This window comes from Scyliorhinus torazame, chromosome 5 (assembly GCF_047496885.1).
Source record: "Scyliorhinus torazame isolate Kashiwa2021f chromosome 5, sScyTor2.1, whole genome shotgun sequence".
Classification (NCBI taxonomy): Eukaryota; Metazoa; Chordata; class Chondrichthyes; order Carcharhiniformes; family Scyliorhinidae; genus Scyliorhinus; species Scyliorhinus torazame.
In genome coordinates, this window is record NC_092711.1 from 90198099 (window position 1) to 90217364 (window position 19266).

The window sequence follows — 19266 nt, forward strand, 5'->3', positions numbered from 1 at the left end:
GGCCATAGACTATTTTCTGCAAAGGCTTCGAAATCAGAAGCACAAAGGGAGTTTGAAGGTCCAGTTCAGGATTCTCTAGGTTAACATGCAGGTTCACTTGGCAGTTAGGAAGGCAAATGCAATGTTAGCACGCATGTCGAGAGAGCTCGAATACAAGAGCAGGGATGTAATGTTGAGGCTGTATATGGCTCTGGTCAGACCCCATTTAGAATATTGTGAGCAGTTCGGGGCCCCATATCTAAGGAAGGAAGTGCTCGCCTTCGAAAGGGTCCAGAGGAGGTTCACAGGAATGATCCCTGGAATGAAGAACTTGTCATATAAGGAGCGGTTGAGGACTCGGGGTCTGTACTCGATGGAGTTTAGAAGGATGAGTCTTACAGAATACTGAGCAGCCGAGAAAGAGTGGACGTGGAGAGGATGTTTCCACTAGTAGGAGAAACTAGATCCAGAGATGACTGCCTCAGACTGAAGGGACGATCCTTTAAAAGAGATGAGAAATTTCTTCAGCCAGAGAGTGGTGAATCTGTGGAACTCTTTGCCGCAGAAGGCTGTGGAGGCCAAGTCACTGAGTGTCGTTAAGACAGAGATAGATAGGTTCATGATTAATAAGGGGATCAGGGGTTATGGGGAGAAGGCAGGAGAATGGGGATGAGAAAAATATCAGCCATGGTTGAATGGCAGAGCAGACTCGATGGGCTGAATGGCCTAATTCTGCTCCTATATTTTATGGTCTTAATGTAATAAAACATCCCTCATTGCTTCAGGAGTTTCAGAAAGACGAAAATGACATTGAGTCACATCGGCTGATATTAGGGTAAATGGACAAAATCTTTTCTTTAATATATAAATTTAGAGTACCCAATTCATTTTTTCCAAATAAGGGGCAATTTAGTGTGGCCAATCCACCTACCCTGCACATCTTTGGGTTGTGGGGGCGAAACCCACGCAAACACAGAGAGAATGTGCAAACTCCGCATGGACAGTGACCCAGAGCCAGGATCGAACCTGGGACCTTGGCACCCTGAGGCAGAGTGCGAACCACTGCGCCACCGTGCTGCCCTTAAATGGAAAAAATCTTGATTGGAGAGGGAGATTTTAACAAGTATCTTTAATCAGTGCTGAGAGGTGGAGAGGGCAGAGAGCTTGAGGGAGACCTTCAAAGAAATTCACGTGTCAAAAATATACAAACAGACTGCATTTAACACAAAAACTGTTGATTTTTATCCAGAATATATAACTGAGCTGAAGTTTATTGACATCAGCAAAACACACTCCAATGAACATGGTTTAGATATGAATGTCATTCCCAATAAAATCCAATCATTCTTATGTGAACTCATTGGTGTTTCCGCAGGTTCGATTATTGAGTGAATCCCTGGCCACATTCGGAGTAGGTGAATGGGCTCTCCCCAGACTGAACTCGCCAGTTTGTCAGCAGAGTGGATAACTAGTGAATCCCTTCCCACACACAGAACATAAAAATGGCCTCCCCCAGGCTGAATGCGCTGATGAATTTCCAACTGAATCCTTGCCCACAGTCCCGATATTTTTTGCCCTGTGTGAACACGCTGGTGTTTCTGGAGTTTATGAATTAGCAAATCCCATTTTACACACAGAGCAGGTGAATGCTCTCTCCCCAGTGTGAACCTGCTGGTGTTTCTGTAGGTTTAATGACTGAGTGAATCCCTTCCCACACTTGGAACAGGTAAACGGTCACGCCCTGGTGTGACTCCGCTGCTGTTTCCGGAGTGTGAATGAATCAGCAAATCCCTATTTAGACCCAGTGCAGGTGAACGGTCTCTTCCCCCTGTGAACCCGCTGGTGTCTCCGCAAGGTGGATGGATCAGCAAATCCCTTTTTACACACAAAGCAGGTGAACGGTTTCTTCCCCGTGTGAATTCGCTGGTGTTTCTGTAGATTTGATGAATACGCAAATCCCTTTTTACACACAGTGCAGGTGTATGGTCTCTCCCCAGTGTGAACTCGCTTGTGTGTCAGGAGGGTGCATGATTGAGTGAATCCCTTCCCACACTGAGAGCAGGTGAATGGTCTCGCCCCAGTGTGAACTCGCTGGTGTTGTTGTAGGTTTGATGAATTAGTAAATCCATTCCCGCACACAGAGCACGTGAATGGTCTCTTTCCAGTGTGAAGTCGCTGGTGTGTCTGCAGGGTGGATGACTGCGTGAATCCCTTCCCACACACGGAGCAGGTGAATGGTCTCTCCCCAGTGTGAACCCGTTGGTGTGTCAGCAGGTGGGATGAAGTGGTGAATCCCTTCCCACACTTGGAGCAGGTGAACGGTCTCTCCCCATTGTGAACCCGCTGGTGTTGCCGTAAGTTGGATGAATCAGCAAATCCCTTTGTACAGACAGTGCAGGTGAACGGCCTCTCTCCTGTATGATGGCGCCGATGAAGTTTCAGGCGAGATGGGTAACTGAATCCCTTCCCACAGTCCCCACATTTCCACGGTTTCTCCCCACTCTGAGTACACTTGTGTTTCGACAGATCAGATGATCGGCTGAATCCTCGTCCACACACAGAACACGTGTACGTTTTTTCCCCACTGTGAACAATACTTTTTCCTTTCATTTTTAAACTTCGATGATGTTCCGATGATATACGGATGATGGTAAATTGTGAGGCTCCGTGTGATCTTGATGTGATGTTGGTTTGTGTTTCCCAAATGCAAATCCTTTGAATCTCCTGTGAAATTGATTGAAAACAGAAAATAGGGAGTGAGAGAGAACCACAAAAACACAAAGGCAGGTTGTGAAATTGAGCTGAATGAATCTGGTCATTTGTGGGGCCGGCACTGGGAAAAAGTCACCATGAAAACTGCTGGATTGTTGTAAAAACCCAACTGATTAATTGACGTCCTTCAGGGAAGGGAAGCTGCCAAACTGGAGTCCCACTCACTCACTGACTCATCACCTGTGCTCACTGACCTACACTGGGACTCGGCTAAGCAACATCTCAATGGAACATTCACATCCTTGTTTGCAAATCTTTCTCTTTGCTATTTCCAGCAACACAGATGTTTAATTCTTGAAGCACAGAACCACTGGGGCTGGTTTAGCACACTGGGCTAAATCGCTGGCTTACCAAGCAGGCCAGCAGCACGGTTCAATTCCCGTACCAGCCTCCCCGAACAGGCGTCGGAATGTGGCGACTAGGGGTTTTTCACAGTAACTTCATTGAAGCCTACTTGTGACAATAAGCGATTTTCATTTTCATTTAATTTCAAACACAAATACTTACATTCAGGTCCTGATGAACTGAGTGACTGCCAGATTTTAATGTGAATCTTAGTTTTCCAGAGGGAGGTGGGGGAGGGGAAGAGAGAGAAGGGATTTTATAAGTTGACAGACAGTTGTCCCTCTCCCCACTGACGTTTTGCATTGTTTTCCAAGGGTCACACCAGCCCCAGAGACATGGAACCCCTCACAGGTAAGAGAAGAGAGCACTAAAAGCTCAAAGGTGTTGATAAATGCTCAGACATACTTAGCTGTGAAGCAGTTTCACAGTTTTTCATGTTAAAATCTCCCACTGTAGCCTGCAGCTGGAAAGATATCAGAAGCTCTGGAGTTGGAGGAAAATCCGCCAGTTGAGGAGAACGGGGATGATGTCACCACGCAATTGGAGGTGCGTGATGACATCACAGACAGGAAGACTGAACATCTGGATCTGTGCGAACCAGTGATCACCACATATTATGGAAGATGTGATGGTCCTTGAGAGAGTAGAGGAGACTTACCAGAATAGTTCCAGGAATGAGGGATTTTAGTTGCAAGTTAGGTGGGAGAAACTGCAGTTGTTCTCCTTGGAGCAAAGGAGAATGATAGAGGTGTTCAAGTTTCTGATTGGTCTCAGTAAAGTAGCTAAAGAAACGTTGCTCCTACCAGCTGATTGTAAAAGGATTTCAGGACACAGATTTAAGATTTGGAGCAAGAACTACAGTGAGTGGTAATGACTTGGAACTCAATGCTTACGCTGAAAGTGCGATAATATCCAGGTCCTGATGTCATAGAATTTACACTGCAGAAAGCCATTCGGCCCATCGAGTCTGCACCAGCTCTTGGAAAGAGCACCCCATCCAAGGTCAACACCTCCACCCTCGCCCCATAACCCAGCAACCCCACCCAACACTAAGGGCAATTTTGGACACTAAAGGCAATTTATCATGGCCAATCCACCTAACCTGCACATCTTTGGACTGTGGGGGGGGAAACTGGAGCACCCAGAGGAAACCCACACACACACGGGGAGGATGTGCAGACTCCGCACAGACAGTGACCCAAGCTGGAATCGAACCTGGGACCCTGGAGCTGTGAAGCAATTGTGCTTTCCACAATACTACCGTGCTGATGAATCGAGTGATGCTGTCAGAGTTTGATGTCAGGTTTTGTTTATGTTTCCTGCCTGCAATTCCTTTTCTATTACCCTGAAAATAAAAGTAACAAAAGCCATCTTTCCAAAATCAAAATTCAGGAAAAAAATAAACCTATTCTTGGTTTGAGTTTACTTTGTGTAAATCCTCCCTTTCTAATGCCCTGTTAAAGGAGTTTCCACAATTCATCACTGTCAGCCCAGGATAGAAATTTACTACATTCTTCCCTCCTGCTCCCTGGACCAGGATGACAGCTCATACTCCCTGCTACACTTTACCCTCGTTGTCATCAGCCATTGCTCAATTTCAGGATGACCTTTACTCAAGGTTGTGAGTTTCTGACATGGTTCTTGATATGACTGGACACAGTCGTAGATCTTTAGACACATGGAAGAGGATGTTCCAAGAGGTAGTGAGAACTGAAAAGCAGAATGTCTTTCTCTTCCTTTTCTTCTCTGCCTCAACAATAAGACATTGGGACTCAAAGGCTAATGTAGTTTGATGGTTGTCTTCATTCTGAACAATGGGTAACAAACTCCTCCCAAAACATTGAATAACAGCAAATTACTGTGAATGCTGGAATCTCAAACCAAAAAGAAAATGCAGGAAAATCTCAGGCCTGGCAGCATCTGTAGGGAGAGAAAAGAGCTAACGTTTTGAGTCCAGATGACCACTCGAAACTCTTTTCTCTCCCGACAGATGCTGCCAGACCTGCTGAGATTTTCCAGCATTTTCTTTTTGGTTCCTCCCAAAACATTCTCCCCCTTCAAAACATCCCAAAAGATGTGCTTGTTAGGTGAATTGGACATTTTGAATTCTCCCTCTGTGTACCCAAACAGGCGCCGGAGTGTGGCGCCAAGGGGATTTTCACAATGCTTCATTGCAGGGTTAATGTAAACCTACTTGTGACAAGAAAGATTTTTTTAAATCATTGCCCCCTACAAAGATGGCGGCTACGCATGCGCCCTGGTGCGCTACCCCGGTAAAGACGGCGACCGTTCACCCGGGCCGAACATGAGGAGCTGCAGTCCCGCTCGGTACAAATTAAGTCCGGTAAGCTCCTTTCCCAGATTTACGACTCACACAACATGTTTACGGAGCGTTTCCGCCCACCGCGCGCTTCTTTGCTCCCTCCGCACCGTCAATCGCCTCTTACCGATTTCAGATCTGAACAAAGAGCTGCAATCCATCGCCATTACCCACACTGCGCATGCTTCAATCACAGCCCGATCCCGCCCCTCATTCACTCCGATTGGTTGGAGGATCAGCCGTTCTCGATCGGTCCTCCAGACCAGCCTCTACTCTTATTGGTCCGTAGCTGCCGTCAATCCACAAAGTGTTTACAAATCATCCCACCCACCGCCTGACGCTGACTCCGCTTCTCCGGGACAAACAAGGGCCGAGGTCACCCTTGCTCCAGACTGCACCTGCGCACCAAAATCCAGCAATTGCATTGCCCATGCGCCAGACCACAATGACCGGGGAGTGATTGACGTTACCTCTGAACCAATAGGAAGAGGGGCGGGGTGGCAGACTGAGCAGGAGCGACTGGTCCACCAACCAATCAGAGTGAATGAGGGGCGGGGCTGAGCCCGGATCTCCTTCATTGGCTGATACTCTGCATCATTTTGAAAGCTGATTTGTTTCAAAATCCAGGAGAAAATTGGGCCTTTCTGTTTGTGGCTTTAAACAGATGAAACCCTGTGGGTGTGGAGCAAACATTTCAACAGTTGTTACTGAAATATGGGAACTCACCAGATAGGAGCTTCCAAACACTGGTCACCATCGCCTGGAAGGACAAGGGCAGCAGACTCTTAAGGAGCAGCCTTACCAGGGAGGCAGTGGACAAGCAATCCAGACAGCCAGGGTAATGATTTTGTGATAATAAAAGCACGATACTGCAGATGCTGGAAATGTAATAAAATCAGAAATTACTGAAGGACTCAAAATATTCATTATTTTTCTCTCTCCACAGATACTACCGATGAGTTAATGCCACAAATCAGCTGTTTTTATTCTAATGGTACCTGAGTTTGAATCCTACCACTGCTGAATTTGAATTCAATAAAAATATTGTGAGCATGGATCAATTGTCGTAAAAACGCATCTGGTTCTCTTAATACCCTTTTGGGAAGGAAATCAGCCATCCTTACCCAGTCAGGTCTACATGTGACACGATTCATAAACAATTCAAGGGCTAAAGGAATAACTGGGCAGACGAGAAATGTCCCCAATAGAATAAGGAGTCTTCCTGGTCAGCAGAAGGGTTAGGCCAGGTTAGGGAGAAGGTTGATTCTGCCGTCATTGTGAACAACATAAAGTATCTCCTGTACCTTGTGAATCAGATTTAGCGGGGTGAATTTATATATATTTTCTGTATTGGACAATCACATTTAAATCTGGGACTTAGGTGACGATATGAATTTGTGTTAGGTGACAAGATGTAGATCCATGTTTTATCCCACGAAGCCTTACACCTAGAGTGATAGTATTTCAGAACCAGGTGTGAAGACTGAATTCATCCTCAAAAGGACCTCGAAAGTTCTATCATCGGAGAATCCACTGGAAGAATACCTGCCCCTGTATATGGGAGCAATAGAATCTGAGGAACAGCTCCTCCAATCACAGATTCTGTCTCTCCCAATGTTGTTGCTTCTGCAGCGACAGAATCTGTGATTGGAGGAACAGCTTTGTCGTCCATTTTGAGGAAAGAAGCTGGCTGACGTGCTGCCTGAGTCAGTGCTGTGTGGAGGAACCGTGTCTCCCTTGACAGAACTAGAGGGTTTCACAGCAGTGGGAGCTTCGGAAGGAGGCGCAGACACTTAGAGCTTTCCCTTCTGCTGAGCAATATTTCATTATTTTTACACAGCCCAGGAGGTGGGGTGCACAGTTCAGGAATTGGAGTAATCTCCACTGTGAACTTACTCACTAATCACATCTGTCAAATTAGGAGTTGAGATCCAGGTTTCATTCTTCACTGCTGTTATTTGCAATTGAACGCTTACAGACAACATACAAAACCCCCGGTCTAAGCTGATCTCAATGGGTGCAGTGAGGTTATCGATGGGTTTTGAATGTAAATCCAAACAATAAAGATCAGAATTGGGTGAGTTTTTTCCTGCTTCACCGTCTGATCCAATAAACACTCGGCATCTGTTCAGTTTCCTTGTGTCAGATAGTTTGAATTCTCATTTTGGAAATGGAGTAAGGGGGTTTCCTTTTTAAATAAATTAACCAAAACATCTTATTTATTGATTTCAATTTAAAACATTTAATATGTACACAGTCTTTGGTATTTGTGCTATCTTCTCTACGAAAAGAAGTAAACTCAAAAAATACTCAACACAAATACAGACGGTAATGTGATTACGTGACTACATCACTTAATAAAGGAGTTAGTGAGAATGGAAAAGGAGACCCTGGAAACCAAAAATTAACTCCTGAAAATCAAAGAACATCTCTCGAGAAAATCTCAAGAACAGCCATTGAAAAACATATATATTAAGCCCTGCAGTTGGATCTTTCAGACGCTCAATTGTAGATTATGCACCAAAGATTGATTTAGAATTGAAGCAAAAGTTCAGAATTTTATTCTAAACAGGTTTCTGCTGAGAGTTCCTGGATTAAGGGAAAGATCACAGATGGTGCTTTTAAAAATAGACACTGTAGCCCCCACAATAAATGCCATTTTCAGCATATTGAGTTCCAGCAGTTATAGGGGTTAACATCAGCAGGAACAAAATAGTGTCAGACTGTCAATACTAAACAACAGCAACAACAGCAGAATCCAACCCCTGGAGTCATTTATGAACTTGCTGATGTCTCTGGAGGCATCGTGACCGAGTGAATCCCTTCCCACACACACAGCAGTTGAATGGTTTCTTAGTGTGAGTGCGTTGGTGTGTCAGCAAGATGAATGACTTTGTGAATCCCTTCCCACACACTGAGCAGGTTTCTCCCCAGTGTGAACGCGCTGGTGAGCAGTGAGGTTGGACGATCAATTGCTTTACTTCCTCCTGCCAATAGCTTTTAAATATTTTTTAACTCCTCCTGACTCTTCTCTTTTAATGTTTCATCTCCTCCTGACTTTCCTTTTTTTAATGACTTCATCTCCTCCTGCCTCTCCGCGGACGGTCTTTAGGACCTCCTCGATTCCTACTAGTTGCGTCAAGGAACACACTACTGCTATTGCTTTCTCATACTTTAGCGCACGCTTTCCCTGCGCTTTATTCAGGTCCTCCCAACAGGGTTGTCCTATTGCTCCGGGACCTGTCTTTGCTGTCTTCGTAGTCTCACAAAATTCTGCCCATAGGGGCCATCCCTTCCTCTTTATATATTCTCTAATTTTCTCCTCCTATTTGGGACACTTTGCTACCTGCGAACTCCGGTCGCTCACCTCTGGCTACAGGGAAGGTGTTGGGAGTCGATTGGACTACAGGTACGGTTTATGGGCTATTTTCCGGTCCTAATCTCTCTGAGTTTGAGCACAAACTAACAGATTTTACCCTGTTCTCCTTGTTAATAAAGCATACAACCCGAAATTAGCGACTTGTCCAATACGGAATATATACCTGTGGTTTCTGATTTTTAATTAGGTTTGTGGGATTTTTCGGAGCAACAATTGTTACTTCTAATCGCGTCCCATCCGGTGATGCCAATGTTGTGCCTGCCTAAACCACTGTGTCTTAACCCATATGCAGCGGACAAATGACTATGAAACTTTCATACAATGATTCAATATCACACAATTGTTACTGTTAATTGATCACACACACACACACTTAAGTCAGACTACAAAGCTATTATGCACAAGACCTTAACTTAAATTCAAAGTGACTAGCATGTCCCAGACAGAGATTGGCCTTTATCTGTATCCCGAATCTTGTAGTCCTCAATGTTCAGTCCTTGGTCTGGTCTGTCCCTGGCTCAGGTTTTCCTTCAGTTGGTCGGGTGATGGTCTACATCGTCGACCAGTGGAAGTCACCGTTGTTGGATACTGCTGCAGATGTATTCTAAAGTTGTGCAGAACCTTTTAAACCTGCTTGAATTTCCTCCCCTTTGGAGGGCGGTCTCTTGGTCATTTGTCAATCAATTGATCATGGATCCATCAGCCTGATCGATCAAGTCCAATCAGGGGCTGCTACGTCAATTTTGGGGTGGGCACTCAGTGACCATGCCTGGAAGTGTTCGGGGCATGTAGGCTTTCCAAAGGAATTTAGGTGCCGCTGTGTCTGGTAAAGAAGCGTGAATTACAGGACAATTCTTTGTTCCTGGGATGGCCTGGAGATGGCCATTTGCTTATGTTATTTGCATCAACCTGTAAAATCTTTTGAAGCCTGCAAACCCTTTTGCTGCAACTTTGTTTGATCTGTTCTGCAGCCTGCCTGTCCATAAAACCTGACCACATTTCCCAGCATGCCTTGCTGGACACCATTTTAGGTGGCCACAGAATAGAATGTGAACTTACACAATACATAAAAATGGATTATAAACGTTTCTATGGCTACATAAAAAGGAAATGTTTGGCTAAGACAAAGGTTTGTCTGTTACAGATAAAGTCAGGAGAATTTAAAATGAGGAATCGAGATCTCTACAGCCACCTCGTTCAACACTCTGGGATGCAGATCATCAGCTTTTGGGGTTTTATTAACTTTCAACCCCATTAATTTCTCCAGAACTACTTTTTCCCCAATACTAATCTCTGCCAGTCCCTTGGTTCTCTGGTATTTTTTGGAAAAGTTCTGTATCTTCCTCTGCGAAGACAGACACACATTGTTTAGTTTCTCTGCCATTTCCTGACTCCCCATTATAAACTCTCCTGTCTCTGCCTGGAATGGACCCACATTGGTCTTTGCTAATCTTTTCCTTTTCACATTCCTGTAGAAGCTTTTCCAGTCAGTTTTTATGTTTCTCGCCAGTTTGCTCTCATCAGTTTCTTGGTCCTCCTTTGCTGAATTCTAATGGATCTCATGAATCTTTAACTTTTCTTGTTCTCCACGGTTACATCACTTTTCCTGTTGGATTTTTGTTCCTTGAAGGAATCTATATTTGTTGTATACATGTTGTCAGGTGGATGTACCTTTAACAAATGGGTGTTCATCAAATAGCTGCAGTGATGTCAGTGCGTGGGTGGAGCTGGGCTGTCTGACTTTCACTTTTGTTTTTGAGCTGGCAGCTGCAGCGTGTTTTTGGTTTCGTTTTCAGAGGTAAAGAGCTGCATTCACAGCAAGAAGATGTTATGATCTTTCTCCGCAATTTAAAGATCACGTGATGATTTCAAAGTAATACCTGTTTCTGTAGAGAATTTAAACCTGCTGTCTTTATTTTAAAAGGGTTTAACTTGTGGATGTTGTTTGGAAAGTTATCAAGGGTTATCTATAGAGTACTGTTTCTTTTTTGGGGGGGGGATCAGGATTGGTAGTTGATAAACTGTTTACTGTTTGTTTATAAAATGGTAATTGGATTCATAGAATAAACATTGTTTTGTTTCAAACATACTTTAGTTCTCTGTTGCATCACACCTGGAAAGGGGACCCTTGTGCTCCCCATAACCAAAATCTATTTAAAGTTGTGGGTCAGGTGAACTCCATTGTATACTTTGGTGTTCTCTAAACCCTGGCCATAATAAATTGGGGGCTAGTCCGGGATAAAAGTCTATCTCTCGTGATTGGGTTGGCTTAGTGAACTCAAAGCCAGTGAGGAGTGAGCATATTTGTGCTTGCTTTTCAGGTGTGGAACTCCAGTTTAAGTAGGGAGTGCGTTGTGGACAATAACTCTTTCCGGGGCACAAACCTTGTTGGGGGTGGAGAATCTCACACGCAGTAAGTACCATTCGAACAGAGACTTAAAAAATACTTTTAGATTTGGCAAAAACATTGCAGTTAGCATTACGTGTCAGCACATGAAAAGAAGAGGTACTTACGGTGCGAGCTGAGCATTTAAAATTGCCTGAGATACAGTCTGACTCAGTAGAAATGGCAAAAATGCAGTTACAAATCAAGCAACTTGAACATGAAAAAGAATTAAAGCAGCTTGAATACAAAATGAGAGAAAAACAGAGAGAAAGGGAGACACGGATCAAGGAAAAAGAAAAGGAGAGAGAAGAAAGAAACAAAGAAAGAATAGCCCCAACAGAACAAAAAGAGAAAGAGAGGAAAGGGAAAAAGAGAGGGACTTTGAATTTCAGAAAATGGCCATGAAACATGAGAGTCAGTTAAAATTGACGGATGTAAAGGGAAACATACAGTTGGAGGATAGTGATGAGGATAAAGAGAAAGAGCGTCACAGCCAAAGGCTTGGTGGGGAGCTATTTAGATATGTCCAAGCATTGCCAAGGTTTGATGAGGAGGTAGAAGCCTTTTTCATTTCATTTGAAAAGGTGGCTAAACAAATGAAATGGCCTCAGGACATGTGGTTATTACTGACTCAAACAAAGCTGGTAGGTAGGGCTAGTGAAGTGTTTGCATCACTATCAGAGGAGGTATCTGGGACGTATGAGGAGGTGAAAACATCCATCTTAGGTGCCTATGAACTAGTGCCTGAAGCCTACAGACATAGGTTTAGAAATTTAAGGAAAGAACCTGGTAAAACGTACGTGGAGTTTGAAAGGATCAAACAGAGTAATTTTGATAGGTGGATGTAAATAGACCGAACGTATGAAGCTGTCAGAGAAATTATACTTTTGGAGGAGTTTAAAAATCCAATTCCTGATGTAGTGAGAACTCATGTGGAAGAGCAGAGGGTTAAAACTGTGAGGTTAGCAGCAGAAATGGCAGATGATTATGAATTAGTTCATAAATCAAAGCTTGGTTTCCAACATCAGTTTTAGCCTGTGAGGGACAGAAACTGGGGAAAAAATAAATACTCAAGTGGTAGAGGGAAAGGAGATCTGATTGGAGATAATAAGGAGAGTGTACCTCAGAATAAAAAAGAAATCCAGGAGGGTGGAAGAGAAATGAGAAGTTTCAAATGTTTTCACTGTAATAAACTAGGCCATGTAAAGTCACAGTGTTGGTGGTTGAAGAAAGGCTGATGTGGTAAAACAGGATAAGACAGTGGGGTTTGTTAAAGTGGTAAAGGAAAGCCCAAGTGAAGCGAAGGAGGTGCAAAAGATTGTACAGGCTGATCAAGAGGTGATTGATAAGAAGGTGCCAGATCTCTTTAAAGAATATACTTGTATGGGTAAAGTTTACTCATGTGCATCAGGAGGAGCAGGTAAAGAAGTCACAATTTTGAGAGATACGGGAGCTAGTCAATCTTTAATGGTAAGAGATAAGGAGTTATGTAGTTTGGGAAGAATACTGCCAGAAAAGGTGGTAGTATGTGGAATTCAGGGTGAGAAGAGCAGTGTTCCATTATATAAGGTAAGGTTGGAAAGTCCAGTAAAGCGTGGTGAAGTGGTAGTAAGAGCAACAGAGAAACTATCATGTCCAGGAATACAGTTTATCTTGGGTAATGATACAGCTAGATTGGAGGTGGGATTGATGCCTACTGTGGTTGATAAGCCAGTGGAAAATCAGACAACAAATATGGAAGGACGAATACCCTGGGATTTTTCAGGATTGTGTAGTAACGAGGTTGCAAAGTCACAGGTTAAGCCAAGAGGAGAAATCAAAGAGTGAAGATAAAGCCAAAGTTCAATTATCAGAAACAATTTTTGATCAGATGGTTGGAAAAGAACAAGAACAGGTGGAGGATGAGGCGGATATTTTTATTCAGGAAAATTGGCGGAGTTACAACAGAAAGATATAGAAATCAAATGGACATTTCAGAAAGCATACACAGAAGAGGAATCGGAGTGTATACCAGAGTGTTATTACCGTAAAAATGATGTCTTGATGAGAAAATGGAGACCTTTACATAAGCAGGTGGATGAAAAGTGGGCAGAAGTTCATCAAGTGGTATTGCCGGTAGGGTATAGAAAGGAGGCGTTGCGAGTAGCACATGAGGTACCAGTGGGAGGTAATATGGAAGTAAGGAAAACTCAAGCTAAAATCCAAAAACATTTTTATTGGCCTAGACTGCAGAAAGATGTCGTTAAATTTTGTTGATCATGTCACACATGCCAAGTGATAGGGAAACCTCAAGCAGTGATAAAACCAGCACCCTTAATACCATTCCAGCATTTGAGTAACCTTTTACAAAGGTCTTAATTGATTGCGTAGGACCGCTTCCGAAAACGAAAAGTGGGAATCAATAACTTTTGACAATAATGGATGTGTCTACCAGATTTCCAGAGGCCATTCCAGTACGTAATATTACAGCTAGAAAGATTGTGGAGGAGTTACTTAAATTCTTTACTAGATATGGACTACCCACAGAAATACAATCGAATCAAGGATCACATTTTACCAAAAGGTTGTTCAAAGAAGTTATGGATAGCTTAGGAATAAAATAATTTAAATCAAGTGCATACCATCCAGAGTCACGGGAGCGTTAGAAACGTGGCATCAGACATTAAAGACAATGTTGAGGTCACAATATTGTGGGCAGCACGGTAGCCTTGTGGATAGCACAATTGCTTCACAGCTCCAGGGTCCCAGGTTCGATTCCGGCTTGGGTCACTGTCTGTGCGGAGTCTGCACATCCTCCCCGTGTGTGCGTGGGTTTCCTCCGGGTGCTCCGGTTTCCTCCCACAGTCCAAAGATGTGCAGGTTAGGTGGATTGGCCATAATAAATTGCCCTTTGTGTCCAGAATTGCCCTTAGTGTTGGGTGGGGTTACTGGGTTATGGGGATAGGGTGGAGGTGTTGACCTTGGGTAGGGTGCTCTTTCCAAGAGCCGGTGCAGACTCGATGGGCCGAATGGCCTCCTTCTGCACTGTAAATTCTATGATAATCTATGATTATTGTCACGATTATCCAGAGAATTGGGATCAAGGAATTCCTTTTGAACTAATTTTTGGTCATAAGGTCAATCACTTAAATTGATTGAGGAAAAATTGGTGACTGAGCAGTCGGAACTTATATTATTGGATTACGTGTCAAATTTTAGGGAACGATTAAATAGAGCAGGGGAATTGGCGAGACAACATTTAAAAGTTGCACAAAATGTGATGAAACGGGTAGCAGACAAGAAAGCAAAAGTTTGTAGTTTTGCCAGTGGAGAGAAAGTTTTAGTATTGTTACCAATTGTAGGTGAACCTTTAAAAGCAAGATTTTTTTGACCATATGAGATTGCAAGGAAATTAAGTGAGATGAATTATGTGGTAAAAATGCCAGATAGAAGGAAAACTCACCGAGTGTGTCATGTGAATTTGCTTAACAGGTACTTTGAAAGGGAAAGACAGAAACAGGAGGCGGTTCCAATGATTCTAACTCAAAGTGACAAACCAAATTCAGATGACTTTGAATTTGACATCCCTCAAATTAAATTGTAAAACGAGGATGCTCTTAAAAATTGTGATAAATTGTTGAGTTGCCTTCCAGAGGAAAAACAAACTTTGGTGTTCTCTAAACCCTGGCCCATAATAATGTGAAATAAAAGTCGCAAAAATCCCAGAGGACCATAGGCTACACTCCCCTTTGACAGAGAGAGAGCTGACTGGAGGCGATTTAACCCGAGGGTCAGCACACCTCAGGCGAGGGGCCTGTTTGAGAAGGTGGGGCTTTCAGGAATAACCCCAGCCAGTACGGGAGTTGAATCCTCACTGTTGGCCTTGCTCTCCATCACAAACCAGTCGTCCAGCCAACTGAGCTAACCGACCCTCTGGTAAATATGTAATAATTCCTTAAATATTAGGTATTCCCTGGACCAATCAGTTTCCCAGTCCACCTCAGACAAAATTGCCCCTCGTATCCTGATAGGTTTCTTCTGTGAGGAACACCAAGATAAATTAAACAAAAGAACCTTGTAACCACCAGGGCGTTTCTCCATGGCAACGTGGCATGCTTTGAGGGGTTTGATACAGAAATGGAAACTAAATATCTTCAAACTTCCAAACACCCTTTCACTCTGTGATCCTTGTGCAATTTGAAGCCAGGTATTAGCAACAAGGCTCAAAGAGCATCAACCCACTAGAGACAAAGTGGTGAGACCGGCCAGTCCAGCAGAAAGGAACCCTCCAACCTGACCACCTGTCAGAATGAACAAAATGCAGTCCTGGGTGTAGAGCAGAAACAATAATCCAATACAGCAGAATCCAAGCCCTGTAATCGATTGTGAAATTGTTGGTGTCTCAGCAGGTGCGATGAAGTATGCAAACCTGTTTCACATTGAGAGGTGGACGGCATCTCCCCAGTGTGAACTCGCTGGTGTCTCTGCAGGGTGGATAACCGAGTGAATCCCTTCCCACACTGAGAGCAGCCTCTCCCCAGTGTGAACTCGCTGGTGTGACTGCAAGCTGTATACTTCAGTAAATCCTTTCCCATGCTGGGAGCAGGAGAACGGTCTCTCCCCGGTGTGAACTCGCTGGTGTCTCCGCAGGTTGGATGAATCACAAAATCCTTTCCCACACTGAGAGCAGGTGAATGGCCTCTCCCCAGTGTGAACTCGCTGGTGTGACTGCAGGCTGTATACTTCAGTAAATCCTTTCCCACACTGGGAGCAGGAGAACGGCCTCTCCCCAGTGTGACTGCGTCGATGGGTTTCCAGCTCTGATGGGGCTCGGAATCCCTTCCCACAGTCCCCACATTTCCATGGTTTCTCCATGTTTTGGGTCTCCCAGTGTTTCTGCAGGCTGGACAATCAGTTGAAGCCTCGTCCACAGACACAACACAGGTATGGTCTCTCCCTGCTGTGAATGTTATGTTTATTCAGGCTGTGTAACTGGTTAAAGAACTTTCCAGTCACTCTAGAACACTCTCACTCGGGTGTGTTGTGTGTATCTCGGTGCTTCTCCAGTCACACTGATGTTTCCACAGTCAGTTCACTGGAACGCTCTCATTAGGGTGTGCGTGTTGTGTGTATCTCCGTGCTTCTCCAGTCACACTGATGTTTGAAATCTTTAGAAGCTGAGAGTTCAGGCAAATATTTCTCCTTCTAGATTCAAAGGCCGATGATATTCAGGTTCCAAGGAAACCAGTGACTGTCAGAGCGAGACGTGACGTTTGAGATTTCTGTCTGTAATTCCTCCTCATCTAGTATCCTGTGAAAACATTTAACAAATTTTATCACTGTCAGTACAGGACAGAAATGACTTCCGGGTGCGGCTATGCAGAGCTAGGTCGCATATTCGGTAGCTCCCGCTTGGAATGGACTTTTGGGCTCTTTTGCAGGGCCCCCACGGCATTTGTTTGACATTTCCCGGTGTGGGAAGAGGACTGCAACACTCCCCTGACGGTGTCCCCCAGGAGTGTTGTGTCTTTTGGCTGCCAGGCCCGGCAGAAGCAGTGGAAGATTTGGCTGCAACAGGATAAACAGCATTTGCAGCAGTTTGCAGCATGCAAGCGGGGGAAGGGCAAGCTTAAAGCTGCAAACAGTCCTGAGGACCTTTATCAAAAGTGAATTCTAACAGCAGAGGGAACAACTGTGAAAAGATCTCATCAGGGCCACTGCAGAAGCGGGGACGAGGCTTCCGGTGGCGGCCATGGAGGAGTAGGTCACGCATTCGGCAGCTCCCGTCTGGAACGGACACTTAGACCTTTTTCAGGAGTTTCCACGGACATTTTGGGGCAGATTGGTGAAGCGAACACTGCCAAAAGGATTCCCTCTCGAGACTTTTGGGCTCTTTTCAGGGCCCCCAAGGGCACTTTTTCGACGTTTCCCGGTGTGGGAAAGAGTTAACAATAGTTCCCCGTCAGTATATGGCTTTAACTAGGAGCGGGGTGACAAAAAAGGTGGTGGTGGACCAGAAGAAGGGAGGGAAGAAGGGCAAAATGGCGGCGGGCGGAGACCAGGCAGCGTGGAGGCAGTGGGCGGAGGAGCAACAGGAGGGTATCCAGTGCTGCCTCAGAGAGATTAAAAAGGACCTGCGAGAGCCGATGAAGGCTTCTATTGATAAGCTGCTGGAGACACAGACGGCCCAGGGGGTGGCGATCCGAGAGGCTCAACAAAAGATCTCTGTCAATGAGGACAAGATCTTAGTCCTGGCGGTAAAGGTGGAGGCGCACGAGGCGCTCCACAAGAAATGGCATGAGTGGTTCGAGGAGATGGAGAATCGGTCGAGGCGGAAAAATCTGCGGATTCTGGGCCTCCCGGAGGGGCTGGAGGGGCCGGACGTGGGGGCCTATGTGGTCACCATGTTAAACTCGCTGATCGGAGCGGGGTCCTTCCAGGGGCCCTTGGAGCTGGAAGGGGCCCATAGAGTGTTGGCGAGGAGGCCCAAGGCTAACGAGCCTCAGCGGGCGGTGCTGGTGCGGTTCCATCGGTTCGTCGATCGGGAGTGTGTGCTCAGGTGGGCCAAGAAGGAGAGGAGCAGCAGGTGGGAGAACGCGGTTGTTCGGATATATCAGGACTGGAGTGCGGAGGTGGCGAAGAGGAGGGCCGGGTACAATCGAGCGAAGGCGGTGCTGCACAGGAAGGGGGTGAAGTTTGGCATGTTGCAGCCGGCGCGACTGTGGGTTACCTACAAGGACTGGCACCATTATTTTGAGTCTCCGGAGGAGGCGTGGGCCTTTGTTCAGGCCGAGAAGCTGGACACAGACTGAGGGTCGGGATGGGCGTTTGGGGACTGCGGTGGATATGTTATGCCTATTTTTGGTTCGGGGGGGGCTTTTGCATTGTTTTGGGTTTCTTTTTCTCTGTGTTTTTCTCTTTCGGGTTGGGGAGGGTAGATGGGGTGGGTTGGGCACTGGTTTGGTTGGTGGCGGGGCCTGGTTGGTGGAGAGCGCGAGATTTTTTTCCCGCGCCGAAGACTGGGGGGGACGGGACCGGGGCGGGTAAGCGAGGATTGTTTCCCGCGCTTAGAACGGAGGGGGAGAGCCTGTGAATGGGGAGCGGGAGAGGAGGGTGTGCCACACAATGGGAGGAGTCGAAGGGGAGGCGGGAGTGGCCGGGGTCAGCGGAAGTCAGCTGGCTTGCGGAAGTGCAATGAGGGGAGTAAACCAGCTAGGATGGGTCCTAGCCAGGGGGTTGGGGGGGAATCGAGTTGCTGCTGCTAAGATCAAGGAGGAGCTGGAGCGAGTGGGGGGGGTCGTGACGGGGGTATGCTGCTGTGGGGAACGGGCTGGGTGTGGGGTGCGGGCGCGTGGCTGGCTGAGGAGGGGGTCATGGCTAGTCGGCGGGGGAGGGGGGCGGGTAGCCCCCTAATCCGGCTGATAACCTGGAATGTAAGGGGACTGAATGGGCCGGTTAAGCGGGCCCGCGTGTTCGCGCACCTGAAGGGGCTCAAGGCGGATGTGGTTATGCTCCAGGAGACACACCTGAAGGTGGCAGACCAGGTAAGACTGAGGAAAGGGTGGGTAGGTCAGGTGTTTCACTCGGGGCTAGATGCCAAAAATCGAGGGGTGGCGACCTTGGTGGGAAAGAAGGTGTTATTTGAGGCGTCGAGCATTGTGGCAGATAATGGCGGTAGGTACATAATGGTAAGTGGTAAGTTGCAGGGAGAGAGGGTGGTACTGGTCAATGTGTATGCTCCGAACTGGGACGATGCGGGTTTTATGCGGCGTATGTTGGGTCGGATCCCAGACTTGGAAGTGGGGGGCCTGATAATGGGGGGAGACTTTAACACGGTGTTGGATCCTGCACTGGACCGCTCCAGGTCTAGGACGGGTAGGAAGCCGGCGGCGGCTAGAGTGTTGAGGGGATTTGTGGACCAAATGGGAGGGGTGGACCCTTGGAGATTTGCAAGGCCGGGGGCTAGGGAATTTTCATTCTTCTCACATGTCCATAAGGCTTATTCTCGAATCGACTTTTTCATTTTGAGTAGGGCGCTGATAGCGAGAGTGGAGGATACCAAGTATTCAGCAATAGCCATTTCGGACCACGCCCCCCATTGGGTGG

At 45.9% G+C, this 19266-nt stretch overlaps 2 protein-coding genes and 1 long non-coding RNA gene across 4 annotated transcripts in view; 1 reads left to right on the forward strand and 2 right to left on the reverse strand.

Moving 5' to 3' along the window:
* Nucleotides 1-1093: 1093 nt before the first annotated feature.
* Nucleotides 1094-5591, reverse strand: LOC140418898 (uncharacterized). Its single transcript, XM_072502558.1, has 2 exons — nt 5544-5591; nt 1094-2703 (listed from the first exon to the last, which is right to left on the reverse strand). The coding sequence occupies exon 2, from the start codon at nt 2587-2589 to the stop codon at nt 1771-1773; it is 819 nt and encodes a 272-aa protein (XP_072358659.1). The 5' UTR covers nt 2590-2703; nt 5544-5591; the 3' UTR covers nt 1094-1770.
* On the forward strand, nt 5363-6473 carry LOC140418904 (uncharacterized). 2 transcript variants are annotated; one of them, XR_011945407.1, is made up of 3 exons: nt 5363-5440; nt 6044-6254; nt 6363-6473. It is a non-coding gene; the product is annotated as an uncharacterized lncRNA (long non-coding RNA). The 2 variants fall into 2 exon arrangements; XR_011945406.1 differs by lacking the exon at nt 5363-5440 and having other exon boundaries at nt 5647-6254.
* Nucleotides 6474-7688: 1215 nt separating this feature from the next.
* LOC140417786 (uncharacterized) overlaps nt 7689-19266 on the reverse strand; it is a 45637-nt gene continuing 34059 nt past the window's right edge. The window contains exons 4-5 of the mRNA XM_072501247.1: nt 15736-16065; nt 7689-7697 (exon numbers count right to left, since the gene is read on the reverse strand). Of these exons, the coding sequence (XP_072357348.1) occupies nt 7689-7697; nt 15736-16065 (339 nt within the window). The remainder of the gene's footprint in view (nt 7698-15735; nt 16066-19266) is intronic.